Raw genomic sequence first — 13,280 nt, 5'->3', positions numbered from 1 at the left:
TTGAAAATATGAATATTACAAGGCAGAGGTATTTGGTTTCGTAAAATATTTGAGAAAAAGGAACACTTTAAAATATATTTTTAAAAACAAGCTAAACTAAATCATATATTTATATGAATATAAAAATACTTATATCAAAACATTAATTATTTATATGTATACATTTATATATAAACACAATGATTAGAAATTTGTTTTTAAGAGATGTTTCGAAGGCGATCTGATTCATCAAGACACCATATGCTAAACCGGATGTGCTCTGCTCCTCTTGTTATATTTATGTCTCTGAGGTGATGTAAAACTTTTTATCAATATTTTCAAAAAGAAAGAAAGCGCTGATTGGCACTACTCTGTCTAATAGGTCATCTCGCCGGCATTTTTTTTTTTTTTGTTTGTTTTTCATATAAATTTCGCGTTTGATAAATGATGTAAGCGAAAGAAACGAAAGAAAATATTAGCAGAATATAATAAGAGAAAGAAAATAAAAATTCTGAACGGAAACACAAAGCTATAAAGCGAAGCATTTTATAGTTACAGTGGAAAACATGTCAAGAGGGCGCCAACGTTCAAAACGTTAAATAGGAAATATTTCATACGACTGTATATGCTTTGATCTGATGCGTTATGTTGGCCATTTATTCAATATCATGTATGAGTGAATGTAAAAGTAAAATTTTTGAATAAAAAGCGGGTTCCGCCTTATTTCTAATAAGAATTTCGCTGACAGTTTTTCTTGAGATGTTTCTGTATTCGAGATGCTTTGTTTTATGAATTGATGTTTTCATGCCGAATCACTAAATATTGCACCAAATGTATATAATCAATTGCTCACATATATAAGTATAGTCCGTATGGAAAAAGCAAGAAAAACTATTCGAATATTATTAGTATTATTATTTTTTTAAATTACTTGCATTTAGAAATGTTTTGCTTAAAAGACAACTGATTGTTATTGGGAAGGGAAAAGAAGACCGTTATAATATAAACAACAACTCGGTTCAAATTGTCGAGCATTAAAATCTCGAAAGTGAAGGCCACGTAAATACAATTTTCACTCTACTTTTTCTTTATATCAAACATATCTTCCTATCCTCTTTGTTGCTTCCTATACGTTTTTGCAATTTTTTTTCCGCATTTTTTCGTCTTCCTCTTTATTTATATGTATATATAGATATGTATATATGATTGAAATGCTTTTCGCAGTTTAATGCCTTGTTTTCTATAAGAGCAGAGATAGTCGCCTAAATATTCTGCGACATTATCTCGAATCAAAGGTTAAAGCGAAACCTTTGTTAATATAATAATATAAAGCAAAATCATATCTACTTATGTTAGTTAAGAGTTAAATTGTCTCTCAATTTTTAAAAATTTATATTTGTAAAATACGTTTTTTTGGCCGCCTCTGTAAGAAATGATGTTTTATGATGCTCTTGGGCTCGGGATAATGCTGCAACCAAAATATGCATACATTTCTTTTAACACAGCGAAACGTCTATAAGATGGAGGAGGCGGTATGGTTGCAGTAGGATGATATATATATATATATATATATATATACATTTAAGTTTCTTATGCAGTTTCAGCTATATAGTATACTTCCAATATTGTATCAAATCAAAAAACCTATGCGAACACAAAAATTAAAATACAATTTGAAATGAAGGCCTTTTTTTTGTTCGTTGCTTACAAAACCCCAACAATATAATGGGCAATATTTTTTAAGAGCTATTTCCACTCCGTTTGCTTTTTGGCTTCCAGCACTTAATAGGCTTAAAATAGGCTTAACGTGTATAGTTGAAAGTTACTTTTTCAATAATTACTAACTCTGTACAGAGCTCTGCAACTAATTGGAATGCCATTACCGAAATGAGTCAATTTGCTAGAATTTGATACATATATCCACAAGTCTTTTCATATATAATCGTTAACAGAAAATTTTGGAACTTATAAAAATCTAACGAGAATTCTTGTGGTAAGTTCATCACAAAGATATCCGGATAAACATGATGGTATGTTTTACCAGTGCAAGCGACTTTCGTTTCGCTTTATTTTCATGTCTTACCAAAAGCAATGGGAATGGAAAGAGGGAGAGTTTAGTATAGGCATGTAAGGTTGCAATGAAATTACGCCTTGCCTACAAGGTAACACATCAAGAATGCCTTAAGTAATTGTCCCATGAAATTTTAAAGAAATCTCTTTTTTTGGGACCTTTTCCATCTCTTAAGATTGTATGCGGACGAGATCAAAAATATCGCGTTAAGATCGAATCGAAAGACTATCTCTAACATGCCCGTTGTGACTATTGTCGCAACTCAACGCGAATATTTCAAAGTGCTTTGAAATAAATTTCACAATCGAAACTGTGCCGATAAATAAATTCAGAAATGATTTCAAAATAATAATGTTATTACCAATTTCTTTCCCACACCTGTCAAGCATGTCTGCCGTTTAAGGTGCAGTATACTTTGTAAGCCTTTATTTACTTTCAATTTATAATAATTACAACACATTGGAGAGAGAAAAATAAATTAAAAGCCATCCGCTAATTTTATATTATACACATATTGATATCTATAAAGGTATAGCTGGTTTTTCTTTCTTTCACATCTTTTTTTTTTATCATATTTCAATAAATTCTATCGATAAAATAGTGTAATAATAAACATGTTAAAAGAAACAAAAATAAAAAAAAAAAAAAATACATACGAAATTTCATTGCTTTTTATATGTTTTTAGTTATTTCAGAACTTGATTTTATCTCATTATCGCGAGAATATGTTTAATTATTGTTTATGTTAAAGTTTAATTAAAATAAATATATGTAAATGTTAAATATTTAAGAGTAAAATTTTTTTTCTTCTCTTTTTTTATTATCGAAGAAATTATATTTTCATTTCAAGACAACAAACTTTCATCATTTTATCAAAATTAAAAAAAATAAATAAATACATAAATAATAAAACATTTTGAACATTAGAGCGAGGAAAGCTTTTTTCTGATTCCGATCATTGTAAAATAATTTTGTATGTAAAGATAAAAAAAAAAAAACACAACAAAGATATAATAAAAAAAAAAAAAATTTAAAAAAAAATTTAAAACTATTATAAATGCTAATTATAATGAAATTAAAAATTAATATAAAATTATAATTGAAATTATAATAAATATAAAAAAAAATTAGTTGATATGAATTTACAATTTAACATTAGCAACAACAACAACAACAACAACCACAAAATCATTATATATTAACACAAAACATTGAAAAAGAAATTCCATAACAAGGCATCAATCAATCGATTCGAACCGAGAATGAAAGAAACTAAAAACAAAAACAAAAAGAAGATAAATACGACAAAATGTAGATGAGAAGCAAAAAATAAAAAATAAAAAAGGAAGAAAAAACAAACAAACAAATAAATGAAATGGAATAAAATATAAAGCGTGCATTTGCTGCAAGCAAACGCATGTAATAATGAATTTGAAAACAAACTAAAACTAAATCAACAATAAATGAAAAAGAAATTAATTATAAAAAAAAAAAAAAAAAAAAAAAATACTGCAGCCAAGTTTTCCTTCTTTAAGTCAAAACGTCTACAATCCAGAAATGAGTCTCACAGGTGAACTTTACTCCTTGCTCAGCTACTTTACACATGGCAGGGTTAAAAGCTTAATAGATTTACTTATAAAGAAACCACAGCCTGTTATTCTGCCCGCTGTTGACGCAAAATGATGATTTTACGAGAAGCTCTTTGTCGAACTACTTTTCACTGAGGGATATATCATTTTGGCAAAACGTTTCCAACGCCCAGAAGGCTTCTTCAGAGAACGCCAACAAAATATATATATACAAGATCAGCGTTAAATTTTGAATCGATTTAAGTGTGCATCTGCCCGTCGACATCAAAATTGGCAGAAACGTTGCGAGTTCTTGCTTGCAGGTCGATATTAAAAGTGGAAGAAATCGATCGAATTGATCGACACGTTTGCAGTAATACGGACACTGAGAACACTTTTGTTTTTCAAATCGAATAAAAGATTTCGTATTTGCTCGTTACCCATAAACTACACTAGGTAAAGGTACGTGTGTTTTATGGGTGGTGCTGTAGTACCTGTATAAAAATTTAATTTTTTTTTTCAATACCTTTATCACGCGCAGAAGTCAGCTGCAAGCATCCCAGAAAGCGTATAAATTCTTGGGCAATTTCAAATTTGGAAAGCACCTAAGCATGTCGGCTCGTGTGTTAGTCCGTCTATCTGTCCGTCTGTCAAACTGTGTTATATCTGTTCTACACATTCTCCCGTTCCCCCGCAAAGAAGGAGATATCGCCTACAACGTCCACACGTCTAAAGAACCAAAAGTCAGAACACCTTCGTTTCGGTGTATTCTGCTCGTTGCTCATAAGCTATAACACACAAAAATCATTCTCCAAGAATATGAAAAATCAGCCACCCCAACCTGTTACGATGGAGTATGAAAATTTTCATTTTTCCCTTCTTTGATGATACGGTATAAAAGATTCGCTCGCAACCGAATATAGTTTTCTTACTTATTTTCAACGAATCGCTTCTCTCATGCCCGCTTCGCATACAATCGGAGCAATCAAGTTTTTCTGTAAAAAAAAGGAAAAATAGGTCTTATTTCTTTATGTCATGCATTTATGTATATTCTTGGCTGGAGAACATTTGAAAGGCTACTCATTAGCTTAAGTTGTATCATAATATATTCAATTGTCCATTAATTGTAGCGAAGATAAATAATCCAAATTGAGTTTTCATAAAGTTGTGTCGTCAGGTTATAGGATGAATATTTATCTATATTAACAGTAGAAAAGAGCAGTTGAACCAACAGAAGCGAAGACTAAAGGATAGTGCCTGACTTGTCCATTGAAAGTAATGTCCTACGTCCATGTTCCATAATTCTTAACTTTCATTACGCTTCATATATACTATTAACTAAGGAAATTAAATTCGGTTCGGATCGAACCTTCTGTATCCATCACCTTTTACTCCACAAAAAGACAAAACAGTAAAAGCTCAACATTCTCTCTCTACTCTACTCTATAATAAGGAGTGGGCGCAGTTGATTTCTTCTATTTTCAATAAAGAAGTTTTTGTCGCAGAGACATGTGGGCGTTGTACGCGTGTCCTTACAAATGTTTAGGTCAATCCAAAATTCTTTTGCAAATTTTTAAGCGATGTCTTCATTTTCGCTAACGGGAGAATGATTTGCACAAATGCTAGAAGGTTTCGCAAACAGACAGATGGACAGATGAATGGGCGGACATGTTTAGGAGCATTCAAGAGTTGTAATCGGCCAAGAATTTGAAAATTTTTGTACATCTATTTGCTATAGTTTGAGAGTAATGAACAAAAAACCAATTTTTCATTCGTTTTTAAAAACAGAGGTGTTCCCAGCTCACGTGGTGCTCAGGGCGCGTTCTTCGACCGGGTTCACTTTTGTGGCCAGCAGAATGCTTACAACAGACACTGCACAGATGGACTGACAAAACATGCTTAAATCCATTTCAAGTTTCATGTTGATCGTGAATACATGTCATTTGTGTGGTCTCTGATGCATATTTCTAGGCGATGCGAACATTTTGACGAAATGAATATAGCCCTCAGGGATCGATGATGGTATAAAAAGAAAGGAAGTAAAACTACTTCACATATTTTCAGATTAACTTTTAGAAGTGGTTACTAAACAGTTACTAAAAACAGAAAATTTCGTCCGTGTTATTACTATCCAGTGCATTACTAGAGGCCGTGGCTTGAAGCCAATGGGGACTATTTTTGCACAGTATAGGCAGATAATTCTGCGAATACTCGAGTGCTAGTTTTTTAGAAATATAGTCACAGGATTAAAAGTTATAGATGAAAATGCTGAAAAAATTATTCGTATTTTTCGAGATTGTTTTAGTGTTTTCTACGTTGTGGGCCGATATTTGAACAGATCATGCCCACTTTGTAAGTATATATTCTTAGTCTATCATGGAATGTTTGCGTCAAATTTCATTTTCCTATCTATATTTGTGCGAATGTGACGATTCACAAAATTGACCTCTCAAATAGGTACACAAACGACGTCGGAAATCTAGAGCTAATAATGTCCCTATCTGACCTTGCTCATGCTTCTATACATTAGTAATGAGTAGAGGTTACAGGGAAATTTCTTGAGATATTGTGAGCTATAATGCTGTTTTTTTGAAAAGTCATTATATAAATAACTGCATGTGAAGGATGGGGATAGGTCGCTCTATAGTGGAGTCTTTGCTTGTCTTTCTTGTGTTCAATTTCGAGCAAATTAAAATAATTGAGTAAAAGGAGACAAAAGAAACGATTGAAATCACTTCACTTTTTTTTTTTGCGCACTTTTGTTAGCGATAGTGCCACCGTATATATATAAAGCTGTTCCTCTTAAGTGGCTGCTGAAGCTTTCGAATGCATAGTTGAAAAAGCTTCAACTTTTTATCTTTAAACTTGTTGCACTCGTTTATAGCAATCATATGATAATTATCTGCAATAAGAGTGAGTGAGCGATAGTGGTGGCAACACAGCAAGTGTGCAAATAAATAGAATAGCGGCGCTCGGCACTCGTTGTAGGAATTTTGAAGGAAACAAAAAGCTTAAGTAATTAACGTCTTTTTTTTTTTGTTTTGTTTTTAAAGCAAACAAACAAGCCAACAACAATAAAATATGTGTGATAATTTTCATAAATACTGTAGAGTTAACACATCAATTATATATTAAAGTTGGTGTTGTTTTTATAAGAGTGCGAGGTGTGATGCAATGAGGCACGAACAGTATAGCCATTTTTTAGCTGGCTGTTTTGGTGGCAAGTGAAAATTTCTACAAAAACAATAATAAAAAAAAAATAATGTTTTGTTCATTTTTGTTTTTTTTTTTTTTTTTTTTGTTAACACAAAAACAATTAATTGCGTTGCACGCTTAATAGTGTAAACAGTTTTTTAAACGCAATAATCGTCAGAAGTTTTTCTCATTTTCATATTTTCATATGTTTAGTGATGTAATTAATACGATTTTTGTTGTTTTCTCTTGTTGTTTTTTTGTTCGATGCATAAATTGTGTCCCACAAGTTGATTGACATCGTCAAGCATTAGGACTAATTTGGCCATCAAAAGTGATCAAGTTCAGTTTTTTGGCGCCCATTAGCATTTCCCGTATAAGCAGCTTTACTACGCACACATACATACACACACACACACACACACACACACACACAAATCATTATGTTCATATTGCACATGGGCACATTTTTTGGCAAGATCAACGTTTGTTATTGCAATCGAAAAACATTAGAGAAAAGTGATGTTTAGTGGTTGATGTCGGTGTCGGTGGCATAGTGTCTAACATATACATACAGTTCACAGATAATGCCTTCTTGCCTAATTTATTATTAAAAAAATATATAAATGATAAACGCAAAAGCACCTGCTCATCACCGCGTCGCTTTGTGTTTTATTGTTTTTGAACTTACGCTTTCACTATTTTTAAGTCCGATGGAATGCTTCGTTCGCATGTATGTATAATAAGAATCGAAAGCTTCTTTTTTGCCTAATATTGCTTTTCTTTTCATTTCTGTTTTTTAAGGGGCTTGCGGCGTATTAGTGGGCCATCCTCTGGACACGATCAAGACGTGGCAGCAGGCTTCGAATTCTAACGTCTTTACTGCTACTAAGCAAATCTACGTTCGCAATAATGGAGTATGTATTTAGTCGTCAGTGTAAATAATTTTTTTGCGAAATTAATCAACTACGAGGGTTGTACTAAAAATCCTTTCCAGAAACGCGGAGCCTTCGCTTCTAAAGTTTTAAGTGGAATACTTTTTCCTTTTTAAAACGGGAGTGCCGGGGGATTTTAATATTGATCATTTAATAGAGACTGGATGACACTTGCACATTCCCATCTTTATTCCAGAACACGGTTCATCGAACTTATACTCACCCCTGGTTTGAATAGACTGCTGTAGTTGATTGTCTAAGTCTGGTGGCAGGCAACGCGAAAGCCACAATTCGGAAACGGATTTTCTGCGGTGCTTAGTACTAGACCCAAGTTTCATCAACAATCAGCACATTAGTCCAAATCGTTTGATATCCAACAAATTTGTTCTTCTTTTGGTCATTCGGTAACAGTTCCGACATTCGTTTTGCCGACTTACCGTTCCGATTCAAGAGTTTACTTGCAATTTTCTGTATAAAAAGACAAACACCGTAAACCATCGTTGTTCGGGGAAATTCTTATATAGTCAGAATTTAGGTCTAGAGATGCGACAAACGCAGTTTTTTAAAAAAAAATTCGAATAACTTTGTCTTCCGGTTACCCTAAGTATATGAAAGATGGATGTGCTCCGGTTCATCGAACTTATTCTCATCCCTGGTTTGAAGTAATTTTTGCAAATTCTATCAGAATTATAAGGGGCTTGTCGGTTACAATTTACTTTAGTTCCTCTCTGAAAAATGGTTAATCATCGGCTAAGGACCTTACCTTGCCTTGGGTGATACCTACTACAAGAAGTATGGAATATAAATGCGGTTTCGGTTCGTCTAACTTGCACTCACCTTTTTTTTTGAAGACAAGCAATCTACAGTACCTATGCAGATAGGCATGTTTTGTATTTGCAATATGGTAGGCGGCGTCGCTTCACGTAACCAGTCCCAAGCCTTAACGCATACATCATAAAAAGGACGTCCGAATACTTTGCTCATGACAATATTAATGTAACACCTTTCCCAACGTCCATAAATTGAAGTCGAGTCCGGAGCAGATTGTATTTGAAAAAAACAATAACTTAAATGAGTACGTATCGTACAGCCCTTGTAGGGGATTTGTTATACGCCTAACATTTAAGACATTTTAAATGCTGAAAAAAGGACCTAATGCTTTTAAATTAAGATTAAAGGCTTCTATCGTGGCATGTTCTTTCCGTTTGTTACCACTGGTGCCATCAACTCAATACTGTTTGGTGTCTATGGAAATCATATGCGTCAACTGAGGCGAGTCTGTCACAGTGACTATCAGCGTGAACAATTGGAATACAAACACATGTTTCTTGCTGGCTCCATAGCCGGGTTTGTGCAATCATTCATAGCCTGTCCAATTGAATTGGTGAAAGTACGATTACAGACACAATTCTGTAGGTATCTCTAAACCGCTTTAATCCTTTGACGCGCTCTTGAATGACTTGAAAATCATCTTTCTTAATTTTAGATTACAATGAATACGTGATGGGGCAACGGCGAACACCGTTTAACACATTCAAAAGAATCTTGAAAAGCGACGGTATATCGGGTATATATAGAGGCTTATTGCCAATGATGTGTCGGTAATTAAAAGATTTTGCTTGAGTTTATAAATTTTTTTTCGTTTTATGCCCACCAATATAGGATGGGGGTATACTCGTGTTGTTTTCTTCCATTATGTATGTGACACCCAAAAGGAAGCTTCAGAGACCTTATAAAGTAGACAAATTCTGAGCTGATTTAGCCATGTCCGTCCGTCTGTGTGGTGTGTGTTGTAGACACTCTTCTGGTCGAACAAATGAAGATATCGACTTCAAATTTGGTAGAAACATTGGAAATTCTTGCACGCAGGTTGGTATTAAAAATGGGCCAAATTGGTCGGAACAGGCGCCCCCAGTGGAGCGTAAACTGAGCGCAAACTCAACTTTTTTTAACAAAAATTTTTGGATTCTCGCTCGTGACTCTGAAATTTTCTACATTTACTTTACGAAACCGCTACTCTCTAGGTCCAAAAATAGAACCAATCGGCCATGCCCACACAAAATTTCAAGTAATTAAATTTTATTTTGTTTCACGTTTTTGAGGTTTTATGCTGATTTATCACAAGGCAAACAAGACCGAATGTTTAAAACTATTTTGTACACTCTTTAGGTGAGGATATATTATCTGCTTAATATGAATATGCCACACACCACGATCACTTGCTTTGTAATAATACCATCGATATGGGTATCAAATAAAAGAATTTGAAGAGTAGAATGAGGAAAACATAGTGGTGGGTATGCGAGATTCGGCCCCCGCCGAATATAACTTTCTTACTTGTTTTTAATAAAATTTGATGTCCATCATTGTATGCGTTGTAGTGATGTTTTCCCTTACGGCATTTATATGCTCGCCTATCGTCACACAACAAAATTTTTAGACAGTACACCGTTTGTCCAACAACGTCGTGAAGGTCGCAAAAAAGACGAGTCGCAAGTGGATCTAATTGTTACCACATTGGCTGGAGCTTGGGCCGGTATACTCTCCTGGGTATGTGTTATACCGTTCGATGTGGTCAAGACAATAATGCAGGCCGAAGAAAATCGTCAATATCGTTCTACTCGTCATTGCTTGGTAGTAAATTTTCGGGTAAGTAATTCGAGTAGCATTACAATGCAAGTACAAAACGTGTTGGCCGTTAATTTTACTTTTTATTTGTTTCTATTTTTTTTTTAATTCAAAGCGTTATGGTATGCGGAGCTTGTTCCGGGGCAGTTGGATGTTAGTAGTTCGTGCGATACCTGTAAATGCGGCCACGTTTCTAGGTTACGAATATGCTTTGGAATGGGGACAAAAATATCGCGACTTTTATATGTAATGAATGACTTGTTAAGGCAAACTTGATAAAATTTCGAAAACTGAAAAGTATTTAAAATCATCATCGCATTGGATTTAAATATTTATTATATTTTTTAATTCACTTTTAAAGACAAAACCTGAAAGTTGTACGTATATGGAAACTATTTATATATATTTAGGTTTACCGTTTAACAACTAAAATAAAAAAATTAGTTAAATTAATTTAAAGAAAGCAATTTTACGATAATATTTCACTCAAAATGTTATTTAATTGCTGTTCTAAGAACCCTTGGGTGAGGAAGACGGTATTTCAATATAAGTGAACCTATGCAACTGTTTCTAAATTCTAGACAATAGAAGACAAGTTTCGTGTTTTGTTCTGTACGAGTTGATTTGTCAGACAAGACTAGGAAGTCGTTAGCATTAAACGTGAGAAATAGAAGAAAAGGAAAGAAAAGAAAGTAAGAAAGCAAGCTCAGAAACAAATGAAATTATGATCAAGCTTTCTTAATGCCTTAGTCTCAATCCCTAGGATATAGTGCCGAAAATATTTGACATAGATTTGTCGTGTCTGTCTATAGATTTGCTTTTGCATTTACGATCCTAATCAGTTTGTAAACATTTTTCAATTTAAAGGTTACCCAGTTTTCTCTATGTCCTATTCTAAACATCAGCTATACCTAGACTTTATAGGCATTCATAAGCATTTGAAGGTTTACAAGAAGACGCAACTAAACGAAAAACGGGGAAAACACGTTAAATTCGGAAGACAAATAAAAAATGGTCTTTTCAAAGTGTCGCTAGATATACATGTTCCCCATTTTTCAGGCAATTTGTAGATACCACGTCAGTGAGAATTTTCCCCTTTGCTGCGAAGTATTCATCGAGTCATTCTTGTAGCATCTTCGCATGAGTAAGTCCAGCAAACAAATGATAATCGGAAGGAACCAAGTCGGGAGACAAAAGCAACGTGACCAGATGAGTGTTTCCAGCCTGTCGCAAAACGATTTTCCAATATGGTTCGATGAATGAATGTCATGTAAAAAAATGATCTTTTGTTGCTCCTTTTGATATTTTGGTCGTTTTCTAGATAGCGAGCGGCTTTAAGAGCATCGTCAAGCAGAGAGCATCGTCTTCTTGTTGAAGCGAGCACCTTTTGCAGTCGCTCTGGATAATGCGCTTGGGTCTACCCATGACCTTTTGTTCTTTGGGTTCTCAAAATAAAAATCAATTTTTCATCCCTAGTAATGGTACGATCCAAAAACAACTTTAGTATAAAATTCGACACTTTGAATGCAAGAAAAGATTGCTATTCAAATACTTTTTCCGTTTATCAATTTCGCTTATTTAACACTTGTTGATGGTATAGCAGACAGTCGTATATGCAAAATCTCTATTCTATTCTACATAACGCCTTTGCGTCCCTCCGGTCTGTTTCTCTAATCCATAGTGAATATTTATTATTTGTAAAAGGACGTCGGTACCTATTGCTGACTTGAAAAGATGTAAGCACATCCCTTGCACAAAAATACTTGTACTTACTTACGTTACTTTTGGTCTCAGATTATGGATAAATAAAATCAAGAGAAATATAGTTTTTAAGTTGTTTTCAATAGGTTTTGTTCCCTTAATTCTAACTCTTTTGTACATTTGAATGTGAAGATTTGGAGTTGAAGCTGGGAAAACCCATTAAACCTAAGTTATCCTAAATGGGGCCTTTAAAAGTAGGCAACAAATTTTCTCATTTTATCTCTGTGAAGTAGAAAACAAAAACATGCATTCGTTTTCCTTAAGTCGTGTCAAGTAATAATCTCACCTAAGCTTAACATGACCACAGTTCCAACTATACAAAAAGACACATGACAAATTTATATGTGTAGAGAACCACATCCCAAATGTTTCTCTTGTTCGTTTTTATATTAACTTCTTACATGATTCTTGTCGGGGTGAGTGTTAACGGATCGACAATTTTCCCAGTAAAAGTTTAGAAGGTCTTCGCATATATTTTCATTAATATCTGCGATAGATAAGAAATTGATGTAAGCAGTGACTTTTGTTTTTAATGGGAGGGATTTGAATGGATTCTTATTCTTAAAATAGGTCCTTATGTGAGGTCAAAAAGTCTAGTTTTTGGTATGTAACGGGGAAAATAAATGAAAAATGCTATAAGGTCAAGCAATATAAGGCATTTAATGATGAGCCACATTCGAATAAAATATTTTTACCTATGTTTTTTTTTGTAGACGAATTTTTAAAACAATTATTCCATTTTTAGAGCAAACTATATGGTATTATCCCTTAAGATGCTGAAGAAAAATAACAATATAAAAAATTTTGCTTTATGACGCAACGTTGTGTGTAACTTTTCTACAGAAATATAATTAAATTATTTGTGAAGCAATTGGAAGAAAGGGAGAAGCTTAACACTAATACCCACCTGCACGAAGAATGTTTAACATTTATTGCATGAAGAAAAGCCCAAGTATGCGTAAGGAAATGACAGAAACATTTTTATTTTTAAAATTTTTTTTTTTTTAAATTTATTTTAATTAAAAACATACACACAAACACACACGAAACTAAGTGCTTGATTTTTATAAGTTAAGTGCAATAGTCAATGAAATTACTTCATTGTTACAACCGTACAAATATTAAACCAAAGTACACAGGTATGAA

General features: G+C 33.5%; 1 protein-coding gene across 3 annotated transcripts; it reads left to right on the top strand.

The window, feature by feature from the left end:
• The first annotated feature begins 6,549 nt into the window (after nt 1-6,549).
• On the top strand, nt 6,550-13,122 carry LOC119640143 (solute carrier family 25 member 45). 3 transcript variants are annotated; one of them, XM_038037985.1, is made up of 7 exons: nt 6,550-6,633; nt 6,729-6,838; nt 7,615-7,727; nt 8,917-9,157; nt 9,232-9,346; nt 10,127-10,394; nt 10,489-13,117. In XM_038037985.1, exons 2-7 carry the CDS (start codon nt 6,793-6,795, stop codon nt 10,621-10,623), a joined length of 918 nt encoding a protein of 305 aa, XP_037893913.1. In that variant the 5' UTR covers nt 6,550-6,633; nt 6,729-6,792; the 3' UTR covers nt 10,624-13,117. The 3 variants fall into 3 exon arrangements, with proteins under 3 accessions (XP_037893913.1, XP_037893911.1, XP_037893914.1); XM_038037983.1 differs by lacking the exon at nt 6,550-6,633 and having other exon boundaries at nt 6,672-6,838; nt 10,489-13,116; XM_038037986.1 differs by lacking the exons at nt 6,550-6,633; nt 6,729-6,838 and adding an exon at nt 6,927-7,543 and having other exon boundaries at nt 10,489-13,122.
• The last annotated feature ends 158 nt before the right edge of the window (nt 13,123-13,280 follow it).

This window comes from Glossina fuscipes, unplaced genomic scaffold (assembly GCF_014805625.2).
Source record: "Glossina fuscipes isolate IAEA_lab_2018 unplaced genomic scaffold, Yale_Gfus_2 115, whole genome shotgun sequence".
Classification (NCBI taxonomy): Eukaryota; Metazoa; Arthropoda; class Insecta; order Diptera; family Glossinidae; genus Glossina; species Glossina fuscipes.
The sequence above is the reverse complement of the archived record's forward strand: the minus strand, read 5'-3'. Positions and strand labels throughout refer to the sequence as shown.